The 22,491-nt window shown below is 35.5% G+C and overlaps 1 protein-coding gene across 1 annotated transcript in view; it reads left to right on the top strand.

Annotated features, from left to right (window-relative positions):
• PARN (poly(A)-specific ribonuclease) overlaps nucleotides 1–3,022 on the top strand; it is a 67,719-nt gene extending 64,697 nt beyond the window's left edge. The window contains exon 24 of the mRNA XM_072419028.1: nucleotides 804–3,022. Within this exon, the coding sequence (XP_072275129.1) occupies nucleotides 804–850 (47 nt within the window). The 3' untranslated portion in view covers nucleotides 851–3,022. The remainder of the gene's footprint in view (nucleotides 1–803) is intronic.
• Nucleotides 3,023–22,491: the final 19,469 nt, after the last annotated feature.

Raw genomic sequence — 22,491 nt, 5'->3', positions numbered from 1 at the left:
AACGTTCACCAGCAGAAATAACAAACAGCCTATTTTGCATTATAAAGCCTTTTTCCTGATCAGGTAAATCATATAAGTTAATATTAGGAAATGGAAAGCTATCCCCCTTCTATAAAAGGGGTGCTCACCGCAGCCATATTGTCTGTGTGTTGAAGCTGTTGGGGATGGAAGACAGCAGTTCTGCATACAGTGTGTGAATTTTTTTTCCTTTCATCTTTTAATAAGGCCAATGAAGTACAGTTAATCTGTGCTGAACTTTATTTTTGGGGATTGGAAAGACCTTACACTCCCCTGATATGGCTTCCAGAATAAGGAGTAGACTTTGTTTTCTGTATCATTTATTTTTTTTTCCCCCCAAGTTTTCGGACTATGGAGTAATCGATTTTGCCAAGCCACCCAAAGCAATGTAAGGGTGTTACTGGTGCCAGAAAGTTTGGGTCCTTCATACTTAAAGTCCGAGAGAAGGAGGGTTAAAAAATAAATACCTTATACAAACTTTTAAAAATACTGTTTAAATGTGAGTTATTTTCCTCAGAATGCGGATCATCTCTTGGAGTTTTCCTGTTACCCTTGTCACATATCAAATTCATGCTTGTTAATATCAAATAGAATGTGGTAGTAAAGGCTTCTCTGCAATGTTAAGTGAATGCTATAAACAAAACCAAAATAAATGTGATCATTTTAGATGGCATGTCAAACTTAAACCCCAGTCAATTTCTTTAATTTCATACAGAGCTTACGTTGACATTCCAACACTACACAATTATAATGAAAAATTGATGTGTTTATTTTCTCTTTTACAGAATGCAGTAAAAGCTCCGTCTTATTTGAAGTCCCAGAGACCTGGTAGCAGCAGTGATCCTATTGTGACCGAAAACTTGAAAGCCATATTTGACTTTCCCTTGTCATGTGGATGTGTACTATTGCAGATAATACTGTCCATCCCAGTGACTGTGTAAACTTCTCACATCATGGCATACTTTCAAAGAAGCACAACTATTCTATGATGAGCAAAAGTAAGTTGTGCTAGGTATAGGTTTGCAATTCCTGAAACCTAATTTTTAGTGAGTACCTATGTAAAAAAAAAAAGAATGTTTTTGGTAATTTTGTCTGCCTTCAAGACAGTGTCTTCATTTTAAAAGTAGTTTTGTTAATTCTGCACAGTGTATAAAATCTATCAGTTATTGTGGGATTTTGTAATCTCCTTTCAAGAGCCAGAATACCGAATAAGCTTTTTGCTGACCAAATTTGTCTATTTTGTAAAACAATTTAATCTACTTATTTATGTTTCCTCTTTCTCCGATATTGGCTACATATCTATCCAGGCAAGCTTTTATTTCCGCTGGATTAAACCTTTATACAAAAGTTGGTAAAATATTGCAAGTCATTGTTCTGAATAGCAGTAGTTTCTTTGCTTCCTGTCACCTGTAAAACTTTCAGTCCATTTTGCAAGTTTATTTATTAAAAAAGTTACTCATTTCTTAAACCCCAAAATGTGAAATGTGCTGTTTGGTTCAATAACGATACTTCTGTTACAGAATTTGAACTATAAAACCTGGTGATTTGATGGCCGATTTCCTAAATATGTTTTGAAAAGCCAAGAGTGTGCCAAGGCTAGTATAACTGATTGTCATGTTGGCGTGCTTGCAGTTATCCATTCACAGTACCACTTCATCTTTAAAATCCTGTAGCTCACTAAAATCACCTTGACTTGAATCTGTGTGGCCAGATCATTGGAGATGATAGGTAGTTTATAGCATTTGTTGTAGGGCAAATACAGTTTAATAAAATTTGGCTAATTGTCACTTTTAGTACATTTGCGTTACATCTACTTTTTCAACCTCAAAACAGCTTAAAGATCTAACATGTATAAAAGAGCCATAGAACAATATAGTTGCCATAGGTTGTTACCCGACTTTTTTTTCCAGGAGCGTCTATGTGGTTATGAAGTAAAACCATTGTACTCTCCAACCTATATTATTGCTGCGGTTGTAGCCTCATAAGCCCATCTGTAAACTACATATTGTATACATTTTCTTTTTCTATAGTGTGGTGTTGGAGTTTAACTCCATGTCATAGCTAGGATTTTTTTTTAATTTAAAATCTAAAAACCTTCATGCTTCAAGTGCTTAAATGTGTGCGTTTATTTCATTGAAAGTGGCAGATTTAGAGCCACCAGGGGACTATTGTCACTATTATTTCTTCCTCAAGTTTAACTGCCTGAAAAAAAAGCTTTCCTATAGTTTTCCCTGATGTCAGTTGTCCAAGGGTGTAAAAATATGATGAAAACTGCGGGCATGTGTTAGTGGCTACTTGATCAATTTATGACTATGGGTACCTTAAGTCTAAAAACTAAGCCTTGGCTACACACTCTAAAAGGGAACTTTTATTGGTGTTTTATAGCTAGGTAGTCCAAATGATCTATGAAATGCTTTTCTATTAACTCCCTGGTTATTTTTTTTAACTTTGCTTTCACATTGTTTTATTGTCTTATATGTAATTGTTTAGTTTGCTTTTGTATGATTTTTTTTTTGAGGTTATTGTACACTGGATATCACATTTTGTTCTACACCCCAGACACACTTTGACATTTTTTTTTTAGTGGCATAAAATCACTTGGTTTTAATTTTTATGTTCATGGTGAGCTACTGTGCCACCTAATTAAAACACAAGCATTGAGGCCACATTTATACAATTTTCCTTGATTTTGGAAAATGTATAAAGTCAGTCATCATATACATTTCAGTGTTTTATTTTCGTTGTTTGATTTTTAGATGTATGTTCTTGTCCACTTATGTGTGTGTGATTTACATCCTTAATGGAAGGTTGCTACACAATTGTCATTTGCAAAATGTTTTTTAAAATATCTATCAACTTATTTAAAAAAAAAAAAAGTTGCAACTGGCACTAGCAGATCTGTTGCGATAGATATTACATTACTAATTTTTTGTATATTGGTATACTTCAAGAAAAAATGTCTAGTGTATTTCCATAAAGTAAAATTAAAATTTTTGTAGTATAACTGTGTGGTGTTATTTTGACTAATTTTAATTTGTTTGAAATCTTGTGGTTGGTTGTAACCCAGTGTAAGCCTAAACACTTTAATTGTAACCCCTTTAAAACCATGACACATTAGTGTTTTTGTTTTTAAAGTTGTTAAAAGTTTTTAAAGGTTTTAATACACTATTCCAAAAGCCTACACTTCCCAATCACTAGTTCTTTTCCAAGCTTAGTGAGCCCTAACTATAATATAGGTCTGTCACCTGGGAGGATCATCATGTCAACCTGAGCTGACCGTCTTCCTGGACCATGCAGCGCACTCCTACAGTAGGTGCCATGCTGCAACGACCACAAAATACTGCTGGAGGAAAGGAAGAACAACTTTGTAAGCAGACCAATAAAACTGTAAGAAAAACGAAATAATAGGGTTTGGGTTGGTGGTGTTGGACTTTGGATTTAGGGAACAGATCTTTGAATCTTAAATGTAACATAAATGTAATCATCAGTCTGTAAGGTGTATGAATATGAACAGATCCAAAGTAACCAAATAAGACAGAATGCACTTGGGTGCTTAATGTGGACTTGCAGGTCACGTAGGATAGGAATGAAGGAATCTTGCAAAATCTAGCTGCCAAGTCCAAATCCAGTTGAATGTGGCATGATCACAACAGTCTTGAGAGAAAAAAAATACCATACCCTCTCATATCAGCATATTATAAAATTGGGTAAATAAAACATTAGATGAACAGCACATGAAATTTTACCCATGTATTTTATTATTAACAAACAGGGTTTATATAGCGCCAACATATTACGCAGCGCTGTACATTAAATAGGGATTGCAAATGACTGACCAATACAGACAGTGAGAGGACCCTGCCCTGAAGAGCTTACAATCTAGTAGGTGGGGGAATTTACACACAAAAGGATGGGAGATATGTAGTGTGGGAAGTAGTGATGGTTTCAATTGACAGAAGACGTGTAGGCAAGTTTGAAAAAAAAATGGGTTTTGAGTTCTCTATTAAATGAGCAGAAAGTAGGAGCAAGCCGAATGGGATGAGGAAGACCATTCCAGAGAGTTGGGGCAGCTCTAGAGAAGTCTTGTATCCGTGCGTGTGATGAGGTTATGAGTGAGGAAGTCATTAGTAGATCATTGGGGGAGCGGCAGGGGGAATATTTTTTTTTATCAGGTCAGAGATGTAAGTGGGACAATAACTGTGTAGGGATTTGAAGGCAAAGCACAGGAGATGAATCTGATTCTAAGGTGAAATGGAAGCCAATGGAGAGAACTACAAAGAGATGCAGCAGAAGAGGAGCGGAGGGAAGGATGGATGAGTCTGGCTGCAGCATTCATACATGACACAAATAATGACACGTGAGTCATTATTTAACAAATCAAAATTGCGTGAAAAGTTAATTACACCCTTACCACTTCTCTAGGAATAGAGGGAAATTAGCAGCCAGGTATTGTTTATCAAAGTGTAACTGCCTCTATAAAAAAGTTTGGCAGTTTCCTGGTCTGGAGCATTCAGGTGTGCTTTTAACACCATGCCCAGGAGGAAGGATTTGAGGAAAGAGAAACAATTGTTGCTGCTCATCAATCTGGGAGTCCATTTACCTTGGAAAAAGCTGTGAAGCCATATCCCTTTATATATAAAAAAAAACTTCCTAATTACAAATGAGATCCTATATTTTACAGATAATTAAGATTCACTTCGACAGATTGGATCAATCCTGTTTATTTTTCGGTCTGAATCCACCAAGGAAGGCAAGTCTCAGGTCTGAATCCAATTAAGGCAATCTTTAGTGTATGTTATTCTACGCACTGTTAAACTTTATTGGTGGATGATTCACTTCCCAGATCAAACATGCCAATCTGGTGAGATTGTTTACTCAAGCATGGTGTACTATACCTTCAAGGTAAAGTAGATTGGTCCCTAGATTATTTCATGGAGCACATATTTCACCACATAGTTCCTTTGTGATTGGACAAAGTCCATCTCCTGTATATTATAAATGCAGGAATGATGGTGCAGATTTGCAGCATATGTTTTGGAGTTGTCCCAAAGTTGAAATGTTTTGAGTAAAAAGGGCAATATGCCATAACTAAATTGGTAATTTATTTACGTTTGACTCAAGCCTGGGCGTTATTTGGGTGGATAGATCTGCAGGGTGTCTGGTTAACATAGGGATGTAGAAAACTACTTTCAATAATATATTGGGGACGATTTTACCAACATGGATTTCATCAGAACTTCTCTGGTTGCATCTCTTCTTAGATAAACTAAACCAAATTGCAGATGCTTGGCAATATTGCACAACTCAACATTTGGTGAAAAATGAATGACCAAGTGATGACCAAATGAAGCGTAACCGCAAATATAAAATATTTAAATATAAAAAAATATAAGGCCATCTCGGCAACAGCTAAAACTTGCTTAAACTTGGTTCATGCACCAAAACACCCCAGCACACCAGCAAATTTGTATTGGCGGAACAAGAAAAGACTTAAGGTGTTGCAATGGCTTAGTCAAATCTGGACTTCAACCAAATTGAACAGTTGTGTCGGACCCCTAAATGAGCTGCTCAATATAAATCCCTGCAAAGGTAAATAAACTGAAGGGATGTTTTTTTCTCTGCAAGTTTGTAGACATACTCTTATAGAAAACAATGGCTACAAGTTATTACTCCTAAAGGTTATTCCACAAACTACTGAATCATAGGGCAAACTTTTTTTCAAATGTGGCCTCAATTTTGATAATACCAAATGACAGTGTTGTGAGTTTTTATACCTAATAATTAATTAATAATCATTAATTTTAGAACATAAACATTTTTTTCATGTCCCTCGTGTCCTGATTTGTATAACCATAGAATTGAATGAGGGTGAAAGTTTTTATCTATTGTTCATACATACAGTTCCCTTGCCTTTCGCACATATAACAAGATTTTCATTCTAACCTTATCTCCCCACAGAGCAGAAATATATTAGTTCACCTCAATCAATTCCTCCTAGCAGCCGCATATGAAGTACTTTTAAAACCAAACCAAGTTTTTGTACAAACCCACTAAATACATTTTAATTTTCATCAGAAGAAAGTATATATGCAAAGTCTTGGGCTTACTTGGCTGTGGTTGCTTTCTAAAGAAAACTTCTCCTTCTCCTTTAAAGCTGGCACAGACTTTTCTACTCTCTCAGTGCTTCATGGCATTGATTTCACAAGGTTCTGGGAACAAACCTCAGAGATTTGGTCTACTTTGATATGATGGCATCATGCATTTTTTCTGATGCATTTCTATGATTCCTTGTTCTTTCACAACCCAAAGGTGCTCTGTTGGATTGGGATTTTTTTTTCTTTGTTTTATAAATGTAGTGAATTCATTGTCCTTGCCCGTTTGAAAGGACGGGTACATTGAAGTCAAAAAAGATGGACATGGTTCGCAACCATGCTAAGGTGGGATGGGTGCATGATTTCATGTTGCCAAATTCTGACCCTACCATGCAAATGTCACAGCAGAGGACTTATCGGACCCGGCAGCATTTTTCTAATCTGCTCTTGTCCGGTTTTGGTGAGTTCATGAAATTTTAGCCCCAAGTGCTTGTTCTTAGTTTGTTTAGGTGGCACCCAGAATGGTAGTCTGCTGCTGCCAAACCCCCACTGCTTCAAGATTTGCCGATTTAGGATTCCTTTAAGGATGTACTTTTTGCAGGATTCCGTTGTTTGTCTTGTTAATGCCTGTCTATGAGCCTGAACCAGTCTGCCCATTCTTCTCACCCTGGCATCAACATGCCATTTTTTTTCCTAGACAACTGCTGTTCGTTGGATATTTTCTCCTAATTTAGACTATTCTTTGTAAACTGTAGAGATGGTTGTGCTTCAGAATATCCAACAGATTAGCAGTTTCTGAAATACTCAGACCAGCCTGCATGGCTGTCTTTGGCCTAGTCAAAGTCCAGATTGCCCTCCAATTAGAAATCTGTGGCAGGTTGAAAAAAGACCTAAGCCCATAAGGTTCAACCACTAGGGAAATAAACATATCCCAGATAAAAAAAAAAACCTATGGACATAGTTGGTCCAGAGGAAGGCAAAAATAAACCCTGATACAATTTTAAACCCTGAAAAAAATTCCGTCCTGATTCTGTGAGGCAATCGGATGTTCCCTGGATCAACAGTCTCTGTTAGTAAGTGTGTTAGTATTACTATGTGAATAATGGGGAAGAGAGTTTTCTATATGGACCATTTATATATTTATACAGGGTGATCATATCCCCCCTTATACGTCTCTTCTCAAGGGAGAATAGATTCAGTTCAGCTAATCTCTCCTCATAGCGGAGCTCTTCCATTCCTTTTATTAGTTTAGTTGTCCTTCTCTGCACTCTCTCCAATCCCACAATGTCCTTTTTGTGAACTGTGAACAGATGTGGTGTGACCAATGCTTTGTACAGGATTATGTCTCCATCTCTGCAGTCTATTCCTCTTTTATTACAGGAAAGTACTTTACTAGCTTTAGATATTGCAGCTTGGCATTGCATGCTGTTATTAAGTCTATGATCTACCAGAACCCCCAGATCCGTCTCCATTTCTGACTCCCCCAAATGTATTCCCCCTAGACAGTATGAAGCATGCATGTTGTTACCCCCAAGTACATAACTTTACATTTATCTATATTAAATGTCATTTGCCACTTGGCTGCCCAATCACACAGTACATCCAGGTCTGTTTGTAGATTATAGACATCCTGTATGGACTTAATTCCATTACATAGTTTGCTGTCATCTGCAAACACAGAAATGGTACTTTTATTCCCAAACTCTATATTGGTACCATGCCAGTGATTACAGAGTCTCCAAAAATTTGAAATAATGAGCTCAGTTCTTTTAGGACACATGGATTTAATCCAGTAAGTAGTCCTGGTGCTTTGTCAGCCTTAATTTTACCCAACTGTTTCTCAATCATATCAATTCTGAGCCATTGTGACTCATTTAAGGCAGTGACATTACCATTATGAATTTGGACTTGAGCTCTGCCATTTTTTCTTTGTGTACACGGAGCTAAAAAAAAAGTGTTTAGTAAATCTGCTTTTTTTAATCCCCAGTTACCATCCCAGAGATTTCCATTAAGGGGCCTACATGCTCAGATCTGATCTTTTTGCTATTAATAAATTTACAAAAATTGGGGGGGGGTTGGGGGTTGTCTTACTTTCCTTTGCAATCTGTCTTGCATTTTGAAGTTTTTCACATTTTATCCCCTTTTTACATCTTTTGTTATATTCTTTATAGTTTTCAACCAATGAAGGTGATCCTTCATTTTTATATTTTTGGAATGCCTTTTTCTTGTTCTTCCATCATCTGTGAGCCACATAGGTTTTAATTTTAGCCTTTTAAAGGTATTACCCATTGGAATATATTTTCAGTGTGCTTGTGTAGATCAGACTTGAAACATTCCCATTTCTGTTCTGTGTTCTTTGAGGACAATATTGCCACCCAGTCCAAGTCACAGAGAGTCGCCCTTAATAATGGAAAATTTGCTCTCTTAGAATGAAATGTTTTTATATTTCCTGTTTTTGCTTCCTGCTTACAGCTTACATTAAATGAAATCATATTATGGTCACTGCTAGTCAGATTCTTTTATTTGTACATTTGTTATAAGCTCTGCATTGTTAGAAAGAACTAGGTCCCGCAGAGTATCATTTCTAGTTGGGGCTTCTTCTTCTTCCTTAGAACTGGGGCCCTATATCAGACTCCAATAATTAATTGTGTGTTATTAAACCCCACATTCAACTCCACCCATAATGCCTCAACCTCATCACATGCTCCATCAATAATTTCTTCTTTCAGATCACTTCTCACATACAGACACCACCACCCTTTCGTTTCACTCTCTTTACAAACGAGAATATACCCAGAAATATTGACAGCCCAGTCATGTGAAGAACAAAGCCAGGACTCCTTATAGTCATAATGCTTCAATGGTACAGAATAGTTTTGCCATTGGGATAGCAAAACACTTTGTGGCTACATGTGCTCTGCTAATAGAGACACAGAGATCTATCCTAATTATGTTTTGTCACAAAAAATAAATTTGTACCTTTGTAGTGATATATATATATATATATATATATATATATATATATATATATATATATATATTGTGTGAATCAAATGGTGCTAATTCCCCATAAATGCATTTTAGTTCCAGGTTGTAATGTGACAAATCAAGAAGAGGGAGAAAAATTCATTTTCAAATAAGGGAGTAACTTTACTGATCATGATAAGAAACAAACTATTGCCTGATACTCAAGCTTTTTCCATTCCTAATGTTTTTTTTGTAACTAGAATAGTTCTATTATTTTCTGCCAGAAAAGTGGCGTTACACTATATATACACCAGGTGTTGGGATTGAACTCTTCATCTGCAACTGTGTATAAATCAAATATTTTAGAAAATCAGTCCTTGAAAAGCCACCAGTCAGGTCTTACTTTATTACGTTGTTTATCACACTCAGTACAAATAAAATACAATAGGATATTTTTTGATTACTCTATACATATATAGTTTTCCTAATATAGTTTTTTTCAAATACATTTATAATTCATTAGAAGAAATATTTTCTGAAAAATAGAGGCCTTTAATACCAAACATTTTACCAGTACTCCCTGTCGGCTACAAAGCACCAAAGAGTTTTGAGTCATGTCTAGTTGTTTGAGTCATATTGACTTTAATGGTTGACTCACTTAAATTAATGCTAAGGTTAGGGCTGCCACATTCCCATCTGCTTTTAAAAGCAGCTATCAGCTTAGGCAAAACCAATTCTGGGAAACTTTGCTGCTTTGGATTAGTGGGTGGTTGGGTGATTTCTGTTCAGGCTCGGGAGTGAGTCATAAGCAATGTACTTTAACCCCTAAAAGTTCTAAAAAATGTCATTAACAAATTGTTAGTTACTTTCGGAAAGACTTCAATATTCCTTTTAAATTTGTAACATAACCAGTTCACCTTTTTGTTCCTTTATTCATCTGTAATGTGCTTTAGTAACATTCATAATATTTTATATTTAAATATTGGTGGAGCTTGACCCATAAACAAGTTTATGAACCTTCATTATTAAAGTTTGTTAGGCTGCATTGTGATTGACCCTAAACTTTGGCAAATGTAATTCACCCTTTCTGATAGGAGCAAAGTGAAGCTAGAATTGCAATATGTTTTCTGTTCTTTTGAAAAAAAGGAAATGTAAGAAACCTTTAAAAATCTGCATAGCACAGTACCAAATATTGGAGAGAAATGGTTTCAGAAAATATATTACGTTTGGATGCTACAGTGTATTCTAATAGTTTAATTATTGTTTTTGTAGGATAAAATGCCTTTATTTTTGTTGTCCACCAAACAAATTCTGAAAAGTAATAATAGTAATGTATATTTCAATCAGCCTAATGTATCCTATTATGTAGTATTTTAAAATAAAGATGAATCCTATTCAATATGAAAATTACCAACTTTTGTCCTATTCATGAAATTGTTTTTTTTTTAATGGGTAATTCCTAATAAATGCATTAATCTGCAAAAGAGTTCATGTGAAACATTGCAAGTTTGTATTTACTTAATGCAATTTAGTGTGTAATGTGTATTTTTATTGGATATAAAGTATTCAGGCAAAATTATAAGTTTTGGTAAGGTGTAAAAGGAAAAGTAAGTATTTTCCAATAATTGTTTATTTTGGGGGGGGAATGCTGCTTTTATGCTTTTTAAAATTGTATCTAATTAGGTTACCAGTATATCTGTACTCAGGTAGGTGGGGTTTTATCATTGCTAGACTCCAGGATTCCCCTCAAATGTACAGGTGGAGGTTAATTGCCCAGGGAATTTTCCAGCTCTCATTTCAGGTAATCATTTAGCCCTGGGGTCAGTTATTTCTACTTTAGGGGCACAGACTGACCACCAAATGATGTCAACCACATCATTTAATGATGTCAACCACAAAGATTAATTTACTGCGATTAGGTTTTTCACTTCAAATTTAAATTCCCACTTTGCAAGAAAAAAATCATGATTTTTGTAAATGTGGTGAGCATTAATTGTGCACGGAAGTCAAGTACAATGTAAAACGAAATGATTTTACCTGCAGGTGATTGGATGACTGAAGCCAGTACAGCCTTACCTCATTCACCAAGCTAGGGTGAATTATCTTTTGTGGAGTTAAAATTCACTTTGCTAGGTGAACAGCACATGCTCTAAATAAATGAACCCCTAAACTTCATGTTTTTCACCTAACTAAATGAAAATACATTTTGTAAAGTAAACATGCTTAACTTTGTTGTGTTAGGGGTTGGAGGTTTAAATGTGTCGGGACAATATTTATTTAAAAATAAAACCAGGGCATTGGGAAGTTGAATTCTTAATCTATCACTTCCTATTTTTAGCTGTCTTTAATTATATTACCAATTGGTAATAGGTGGCTGCTGCTCGCTTTGCTATAGGACACGTCGGCTGCTAGTTCTGTGACTACGGCATCTGATCAAATATCAGCAAATATCAGATTCCGCTCAATCTGAAACCAATCTGCATAGTTCAACATTAGTTGTCAAATTGGTCACAATTATTCATTATTGCTGGGCTTTGTTATTAAGGATATGTCCAGGCTTTGATGTCATTTGATTTGCAATAGGCAGGTTGCAGCTGTTAGTGATGTCCAGTGATTCAAATTCCCTTAAGCTATTAAGTATATATTTTCTTTTTTTTTTTTTATATAAGAAAATGAGCAGGGTAATCATTAAAAAAAAACTGTAAAATAAATCCTTCTATTTTCCAGAGGAAATGATTTAAGTAGAAACGATAGTCATAAAATGACAAGTTTAGTAAATCTGCTTCTAGTCACAAAAGGTTTAATGCACATCAAAGGTTGAGAATTGACTGGAATGAATGGTTAGGTATTTATTCTTTGTTTTTTTTTTATACATCTTCAAGTGTTTTCTAAACCTTTTTTCAGAATGTGCTAGGAATGTATTTCAACATAAATCATGTTCAGAAAAAAAATCATTAACACTTCAATAATTTGTATTTCTTCAGAATGACATTGTGACTGCTGTTATTAGAATATATATTTTACTTGTTGTATACACTATTAAAGTCTTACAGGCTATAATTTAGCATACTTTAAAATCATCAAAACCATTGTCTGTCACCACCTATTAATAAGACAGAGCATACTAACTTTATTAAGTTTTAATTAAACTGTTTTTAACATTTTTGTAATCATATTTTAATGTTTGTTTTCTTTTTTTTGCAGTTTATGGTTTAGTATCTTACGATTTATCATTTTAATGTGAAGCTGATTAAAAAATTAATACGTTCCCTATAATTCACTTTTCACTGATGTTGAAAGTGTAAAGCTGTCTATTTGCCTAATGTGAAGGAAAAAATACAAATTATGTTCTGAGAGTTTACATTGGTTAAAAAAAAAATATCAATCTGTCCGTACATCATTTATTTGTAGCTTAATACGGTTATACTAAAACATTAATAGGATCACCCAACATATTTCCTCAATTTTTTTGTGTTTGTTCCGGCAAAATTATAGTTATTTTTATTTACTGTTTGCCTTTTTTTCTTAATATATTATTTTTTATATAGTCCTGAAACATTTTTCAGTCCATTCATTCGTATTTGTTCTTAATGATTTGTTATCTATATTTTTTTTTATAAATAATATCTTTATTATTATTTCCTTCAAAATTATGCCATTTTGACCATTACAATAAGATGTAACAAAAATCATATACAATCAATCTAACAAAAATAATAAGTAGCACCCATTATATGGTAAAATTGACATGTAATTTGTTATGTTATATATATATATACTCAAACCTGATTGATTTATAATTCAATTCAAAAAACAACTGAATTTATTGGAGTATGTGGTTTTCCTCTTGTAAATGTTTTAAAATGAACTAATAGAAATATTTACGCCACACGTTATCACCCACCCAACTCAATGATATTATTGAGCTCTTCCGACATAAGGTTTGGTACGATACCAGGAACCTCCATTCATCTTAACACCTATCTGACTATATGTAATTCCTTAGGTATTGGGGATTTATGGCCGGATGATTATTTGTAGATACTGTGATCATATCTGTACGTATTTTGCAAAAATGTATTGGGAAGGGCAGAAGAAGTATATATTTGATGCAATGCTGCTTAATGCATATTTTTATTTGTATTTTTCTACTGCCAATAAAAAAATTTAAAAAAATGAACTAATGAAAATTGCTAGTAATTCAGTCATTAGAATTTTTATTTGTGTGAGATATAAATTAGTTTTTTTTTTTTTTTTTATAGAACACGAGACACTCTAAGGAAAGGTAAGTGCTCACTTGAACAATCCTGTTGCTGGAAAATTGCTGCCACAATATAGCATGAGCCATGTTACAACATGATTAATTCATGCATATAAAAGAGCAAATAGTAATGTACATTATTACACTATATTGAATGTTGCAACAATACACAATGACCAATTGCATATATGTATTGCAGTTGATTACAAGTCCACATCTATAGTGTTCCGAGACACCCCAAACTTCTAGTATACTAAGCACCACAGATTAAAACTTTGCATGGCCTATTTTTTGTGCATTGATATAGTGAGCTCTTGGCTCAGTGGCTAGCACTCTTTGCCTTTGCATTAGGTCACAGGTTTTATTCTTGGCCAGAACACTTTGCTAGGAGTTTGTATGTTCTTCTCGTGTTTGCGTGCGTTTCCTCTGGGTACTCCGGTTTTCTCTCATGTCCCAAAACACATGCAGTCATGTTAATTGGTTTGCCCTCGGATTTTGTAGGTAGCGACCTTAGAATGTGAGCATTGCGTAATATGTCGGTGCTAAGTAAATGCAAGATAATAGATGAAAATAATAATTTATAGCTTTTTCACAGAACAAGTCTCAACAGAGAAACGCATTGTAGCACATTCTGGTTTGATCAGACCCTAAGTGTGTTTCAGATAAATTCCTATAGTATAAGGTTCCTTTTTATCTTGTATTATATGAATGCATTCTGCTTTACAGAGGCTTACATTGTCTTCTCCTATAAGGAGATTTATTTTAAAGAATAGAAAAGACTGGGAAATGCATCTGTTTTTATTTCAGAGAGGGGTGATTAATTATAGTCAATGACATCATGTAGAAAAGCAGGAAGTACTGACCTTATCACCTCCGCAGGAATACAAGTTTGTGGTATCTGCTCCAATGACATCATAAAGGAACCTTTTTATCAGCCGTCAGACGATACTTCATTTCGCTTAGTCATCTTAGCTGAACTCATTCATTTTTGGCTCCATGACGGAATGTGCTATTTCATGCTGGTATACATTAGTTTTCATGTGGTTTGCTTCAGTTGTTACACATGAATTCAAAGTAATCCAAGATCCACCTAGTGCAGGAATACTATATGGTGATATGTTTTATTCAGACACTGCTAGCTCAGATGTCTTTATGGTGATAGTGATCGGCCATGGCTGACTGAAATATAAAAGATCTATTTTCATCTACTTCATTTCATGAATGTGTGGCCGACTCGGCTTTCTCCCTAAATTAAAGTCATCACCTTCACAGTGCTGCAAAACTTTTCAATATTTTACCAATTAAGAATACTCAATAAGGTTAAAACCTAAGAAATGGCTGTTCACCTAGAAACGTCTGTTCTTTGCAAAATAAAAAACGAATCTGTGTCCCCTTTTTAAGATTCTTTTTGTCCATTCTGATGGAAAATGGAATGATGGAAAATGATGGAAGCCAATTAGTTGCTACCAGGAAATGTTTTTCCATTTCCCCTTGGATAAGGCCTAGTGTTATAGAGATACAAGTGTCTCTAAACCATACAAATACTGTGGCCCTGGGATTTAAAATGATCCCACTTTACAAAATGAAAAGTCTGTTACAGAAAGGGACAGGCGATGTCATAACCCTCAAAGGGCTCTGTTTATAAAACCAAATGAATTATTGATATTGAAACACATGGTCCTGGAAGATTCCAACCAGGGAATGTTTGACAGCTCGTCTGATTCCCTGTTTCATAATTGGAGCCCAAAGTGTATTTCTCCACCACTAGTTTATTACATATATTGGGAAAAAATATTCTCAAACAAAATGTTGAGCACTTCTAGGCAGGTGTGTATATATCGGTATAAAGAGAAGAGATTGTCACCCAGTCAATAGAAATATGTTACAAATGAATAATTAAGTGCATTTTAGCTATGCATGTAAATATGACATACATTTCCTAGAGGCATAGTAATAATAATACCAAATATGATATTAATAAAAATAAAGATCCATACTAATCATTTGCATGCCACCTGCTCCCTACGTTCCCACAATTTTACACTGCTCGCTGATGTGAGTTTGTTGGCGCCAAAGTGAATGTTTCACAATGTATTCCAGGCCCCATAGCAATAAACTTCTGTAATATCTCACTAGCTTGTTTATATTGAAATTCAATTTTGCATTTTCCTTTTGTGTCCAGGTGTGGTATGACTGAATATACAGAAGATGTATTCCAGCAACCTTTACAGCTTACTCATTTAATAATAGTAATTAAAAAACTCCTAAAAATCAAACAATATCAGTTCCTGGCTGGAAAAACAAACACTGAGATGTCTCCAAATGTCCACAATATTTACATAAAAGCACAACATTACTACTAAAATTTATTGAACATATGCAAATAGGTGAAAACACTGCTTTTTCGTTTAAGATAACACTGCCAGCAACTCTCTTTGAGGCCATGGTGGGACTTACTAGGATGACCCTTATAATTAAGTCTCCAGGGTGGGGATGAGTAACATTTTCCTGCCTGCTTTGTCATTGAGTCATTTTTTGATGACTTTTTCAAATTTGTCTTTGACCAGTGGTCTTTGACCACGTATTTTTTGTGTTAATAAAAAAACTGCTAAATTTAGCATTATCATAAAAATTGCTGGAGAGGCTAGGTGTAGTAATGTGTCCTAAGTGAACAAGTGGTATATAGAATGCAGGATTTTGTCTTGTAGATGGTGCTAAGTGTATAATGCAATCCAGCTTACACTAGCAGATATTCATAATTTCCATTTTACAATATTTACAATACTTTACAATGTTGACATTACCAGCTTCATTTAAAAACCTGTATTACTGACAGAATTTTAACTTTGATTTACATAAAAATCAACTTTTGTTTTTGGAACATTACCACCAGTGATCCCCCTTCAGCAATTCTGGTTGCAATGAAATGTTTAAAGGCTTTGCAATTATTGTAAAAGGTTTATAATCATAGACTTTAATGTAAATAGATCAAATTAGCTGTTATATTGACTTTCAAAAATTTGACTTTATCAAATTGGACAAATTGAAGATGGTTGTTCCTTGGATGAACTTTTGGCACTCATCACTACTCTTGGGGCACCCTCTTACAGTTATGATTTCTAGCAAGTAGTATTGACTGGCACCCAGAAGGGCCTAGTTTTGCAGACATTTGCTTATGTGTTAAGTCTAAGGATGTCAGCTTTGTGAAGTGTTTTGAAGTGTTTAAAAAGCTGGATGTGTTTTAACTGAATTTTGGTTTTGACAAATTAACAAAAGAAAAGTTTTGAAATAGCCCACACCTAAATCCCATTGAAAATCTGTGCTCTCAAAAGGGCTGTGCAAAAGAAATGCCCTCACAATCTGATAAATCTGTTTTCTATGATTTCTAATAATTTTTACAATGAATAACCAATATAAAAGTACAAAAATAAAAGAAATCCACATTAGAACAGTGTGGTTAGCAATACATTGCACAGGACTTATCGTGTCCAGATTCCCATTGTCTTGAGTCCAGATATATGTTACAGTATCATCGAATATCACTGTGAGGATCCTTTATACAATATCAACGAGATGTAAAATTTATATAAATACAGTGTGAGATACTTATTACCTAGGTTAGTTGCTAAGCCATCTGTAAGCTATACTTGTAGCTGAACCGGTCTCCCCCAAAAATGGGGGTACCCAGGTTCTCCTATGTATTATTGGGCCTAAAGCTTATAGTTTCTACAAGTGGTCATGACCAGGGTATCAACAAAAAACTTGGAGCCCAACAGGCCGTCACTAGCAATTGACTACAGATGAAGCCCAGTGGAAGTAGTTACAAAAGGCGTTCAATTTGGCAGCCACAACGTTGGATGTGTACGCAGGTGCATTGTCCTGCAAAAAATGGTCAACTTTCAACGGCATTTCGTCCTCATTGCCTCCTTCAGCTGGTCCAGGAGGTTAGCATAATACTGTCCAGGGATACTAGAGCCCTGAGGTAGGTAGTCCACCAACAAAATACTGTCTTTGTCCCATAAAACGGACGCCATGACTTTTCTGGCTGATTTCTGGGTTTGGAACTTCTTCAGCCGCAGGGACCCACTGTGGCCCCATTCCTTTGACTGTTCCTTGGTTTCAGGATCATAGATGTGGAGCAAGGTTTCATCCTCTGTCACTAACCCAGCCAAAAAGTCCTGTGCAGCTTCAAAATGTGCCAAAACGGCTTTGGATGCTTCAACACGTTCCTTCTTCTGATCTCTGTTCAAACATTTTGGCACTCACTTCGCTGAAAGCTTGCCATGTCTAGGATAGTGGTGATAACAAACCCAACACGCTCCCATGAGATGTCATGTATCTGGGCGATCTTTTTGTGGATATTCTCCGGTCCTCAATATTCACCTCATGGACATCGCAGGTTGCCGGGTCAGTTGAGGTTGGGGGGCGCACACTGTGGGGCTCATCTACAACAGTGAAATGCCCGGTCTTGAAACAAGATATCCAGGTTGTGACAGTGCTGTAGGAAGGACACTTCTCCCCCAGTGTTTGTGACATCTCAGTGTGAATGTCCTTTGCTGACTTTCCCTTGAGAAACAAAAACTTCATGATGGCCCATAACTCCCAACGACGTGAAACTTGCTTGTGCCTCGGCCATCACAACTTCTCACTAAAAGAATCACAAAGATCTGATATTTGTACAGTTACATACTAAGATATTAGGCTGTCATATGCCCCCACATTCATTTTTCTATTTCATCGGGAAGGAGGCAAAGCCAGGAACCTCTCAGCACCCCCTCGTAAGTATCAAAGTCTTATCTTTGTGTTTATCAAAGCAGGGAGGTAATATGATACCGAGGAGTCCCATACTTAGCAGAAGTTCTTCAATTTGTCTTGCAACCTAGCCACTATGTTTTATAAAAAATACCAAATTATTTTCTTTTTCACTTCTGCTAACGTGGGTCTACCAGACCACCATTCCCGAGCTAGGGTCTGTTCAGCTGCTGTAAATACATATGTTAGGAGTTTGAACTGATGCCTGTTGCAATTTTAAGGACACAGAAGTTGCAGCACCTCAAATGGATCCTTGAATATACCTCCATAGAGTAGTGTGACAATCTGATGGAGTTTAAGTATTTTTGTATGAAAGAGTGTGCAAATATTGCCAAGAAGTGCCATTCTGATAGATTACTACCTAAGAACACTGAACGCTGCAATTAAATAAAATGGCGCTTCAATAAAGTAAAATAAAGTATGCGTTTAAGGGTGAGCCCCTTTATATGAATATTAACCAGCTTATCTAACATTTTGGTTGATTTGGTTGTTTTTCAATTAAATTGTACAAGTTATAGGTCACAATAAAGGTGGGAAAATTTTTAAAATCATTTCTTGTGGTCCCATTTTTTTACTTCACAAAAATCTGGGATTTTACCAGGGGCGTGTCACCTTTTTATATCCACTGAACTATATATTTTTTTACTCTTTCTCAGTTAGCCTAATAAATAGATGGATCACAGCTGGACATGGCAGCCTTACACTGGCGGTGTTCATTTACAAGCCTAAGGTTTATTAGTTGTATCAGTGAAGCACAGTGATCAATGTTAGAGCTGACATAGTGATCACATTATTGGGAATCGCAGTAACTGATTTCCAATCATCCGTTTGAGACTGAAAGCCAGCAGCTGTGTGAAATGTCAAAGGGAAGATCATTTATAAACCTCAGACCCCAGGAATTGTACTGGGGAAGAATATTAAACTTTGACTTATAAACTATTAAATTGTTAATATTTTACATGCATTGTATAAAGAAATGTATTTCTTTCAAGATGTTTCTTTTTTAAGTGACAATATTCAGGATCACAGATCCATTTTATCATGTTTTATTTTAGATTATTTAAAGACCTATTAAAAAAAGTCCAATTAAATGAAGTAAAGTTAAATTTTTAATTTATTATGAAGTTCCTGGGAAAGCAAATGCCAAAGGAAATCCATGTTGTATGATGCAAACATTCAAATGGGAAGAAATGGTGTGCCAACTTTGAGCAAGGGACTTTTGGTGGTGCAGGAAATCCTGCGAGGCCCTCAACGGTGTTAGCTATTGAAATTATTGATCATGGTCCCGACCTAACTGTGGCAGATTGATAAATGTTCCAGACAATCGCTAAGACATCAGAAACATATCCAGAGATTCCATTGGGTTTATTATTCATGAGCATTTGGGTTTGCAGAAGCTGTGAGACAAGCGGGTATTAAAATGTTTAAATGATGATGAGAAACCATATATATAAATATATAAATATATATATATATATATATATATATAAACATTTTGAGCAATATAGTGATGCTTTTTCTTAGAACAACTCCTCACTGTTGATAAAACATGATTACATCATGATAATCAGGGGGCCAAGCAGTCCTTGCACTGACAATACACATTTAAAAGAATTTGGGGTATGGAGGCATGGACCATACACCCTACTTTCCAGATCTTGCTTTTATTGTTTCTATTTCTTGTTTTTAAACTTTACAAACAGAGGAAATACTTTTTGGGAAGGAGACAATTTTCAAATGATTTGGTAGTGGTAACAGACAGTAGAACTGTTTTGGTAAGTTAAAGAAACTTAGGAAATCATGTGCCAAGTGTGTTGAACTTTGGGAATAATATGTGAAATAGTATGTGGTCCTTTTACATATTATACCTGTATCACAAAGCAAGGTAGTCATTGATGTAAAATTGTTACAGAAAAATGAAGTAAAAACAAGGAATCTCTATAAGTTGGACTTTTAAGGCAATACAAGATTTTATTATAACAAAACATAAAAATATTCACATAAATCAGCACACCTCCCTAGAAACATCATGGTAGGTATGTTAACAGACTCTGAATAAAATCAGAGTGCTTAATGTGCTAATAGACCCTGGATAGGTACAGTTGTTATGATACTGTAACAGTTTTGATAATCCGACGCGTTTTGCAGATGTAATCCGCTTCCTCGGGGATTTACATGTACAGATATCAACAATATGAAGGCACTAAAACGCAATAAAGATAAATACACAATTAATTGTGGCATATACATGCAACTTAACCTGACATAGGACATAGCACAAATAGTGGAGGAAAACTCTGCGGCAAAGGAATGAGGCTCAATTCAAAAGAAACAGCCAATGCTACTTCCAAGAACTTGTCCTTGGAACAATATTTATTATAAAATCTTATTTTTATATAACCTGATAATAAATATCTTTATTGATCTGGGAATAATTTGGTGTATGCTAGTGGTGAACTTATTTGAACTTGAAATGCTGGTTCCCTGTCTTTCATGTTTATTCATTGTCTTTGTATGATCCTAAGAACCAAACTGAACTCAAAAGCTGAAATGCTGATCAAGGATGTCAATTTTCCACTGAACGCATTTTTTCCTTTAAATAGATGTGGGCAGGAGGTTTACCCAGTATGGGGCCCAATAATTTCTCATGGTGGCCATGCCTTGCAGCTCTGAGGAATCACACTAATGATGCAGAAGCTGGGCAAAGAGTAGGAGGGTAGCAAAGTATACAACTGACAGATCTGGACCTAGGACACACCTGGAAATGTTGAATTAAAGATTCCAGTAGTGGATGTAGCTCTGCAAAATACTGATTCTACAAAGATTGGTGTAAAAAAATCTGCAAAAAAATATGAATAATCAATCATTAAATGTTCTATAGGGCAATACCTGTACAAATAAACAATATAGTGGATTTTTCACACCCCTTTCTTCAAAAACATTTTCTCTTGCCACAATTATTCTTAAAACCACAATTTATTTAGAGATTAAAAACATCACAGACATATATATTTAGCACACAGGTTGTTAAATATGTGGCACAATTCTTTGAGAAACTTAACGGTGGAAATTTTTAAAGCTGGCAAGCAAGTCCCAAGGACTAAATTAGTGCCATAAGGCTGAGAAATTAAACTCAAACTCAATCTCCCCAATGGTCCCTGGAGTCCAGTGCCACCTATATTGCTCCACCCAGTGGTCCAGATCTAAGGAGGGGGTACTTGGCAACCCGCAAACTCTCCAGCTTTAAAAAGATCATAATGTGTGCTACGTATGTCCTATGATGTAATGTGGAAATAAATTATGGTTTATGAATATTTTTGGATATAGAAAATGTTTTTGCAGAGGTTTGCCTTTAAACCTATTATATTGTTTAAATGTTGTGTATCATGAAGTTAGATGTGGCATTGCTCCTTCATAAATACATGACGGAAGAAAACGGCTGCTGCCTAATGCCTGCACACAAATGTCCAACTCCTATGTACACAAAGGCTGCCCTTTACAATAATCCAGCTATGCAGTATGTTGAGAATTATTCTTTTATATCCTCCTTTCAAACACTTTCCATAATTCATAGTGATGTCTTATAAAGCATTTTCCAGTGTGGCCCCATGTTCGGCCAGTTTTTTCAGCAGTGAGAGTGTGTTTGATAATGTCTTGTGAGAGCAGAGTTTTCAGAATGTTTTCCTTCTTCTGATGTAGACGTTATACAGCCGTTATAATTCCAATATTTTCAGCTCTCTAAGTTACCAGGGGGACAAACGGTGAATTTGGAATATTTCCGTAGTGTTAACACAGCTGTCCTTATGTTAATGTTTGTTATCAATATGACTACTATTATTAGGATATGGAAGCAAATCGAGATCCATTCTGCCTAATAAATGAACAAAAATAAATAAAACGCCATGAAACATTCCTTCTTTTTTTGAATAGGTAGGTAGTTATATATAAAAATACACAGCAATGAATTTGATGTTCTCCTGAGGGAAAAAAAAATATCTGGATGAAACTATTATAGGTGTGTGGTAGAAACAAATCTTATAGCTCTTACTTTTTATAATTATCCCTATAGAATGAGGTTAATGGACAGGCCCAAGGGGAGGAATGGTTACAAATGGGTTAAAGTTGTAAGTTCGGGATGAGGAATAGGAGGGTTACCTGAATGGAGATGGCTGGTTGTTTGGGTAGAGCCACAGGGTAAGGTTTGAGTGAGTAGAGTTGGGAAGATCGTGCCATGAGGGTCAGCTGGAGGGTGAGGTTGTCCTGCCCACCTACCCTTGGGTTTTTTAACATGGGTCACAGGTTTGTTTCTTGTCATGGCAGCTTGGCAATTAGTTGGGGTTC

This window comes from Pyxicephalus adspersus, chromosome 7 (genome assembly GCF_032062135.1).
Source record: "Pyxicephalus adspersus chromosome 7, UCB_Pads_2.0, whole genome shotgun sequence".
Lineage (NCBI taxonomy): Eukaryota > Metazoa > Chordata > Amphibia > Anura > Pyxicephalidae > Pyxicephalus > Pyxicephalus adspersus.
Note: the sequence above shows the minus strand (reverse complement) of the source record. Positions and strands in the feature narration are given on the sequence as shown.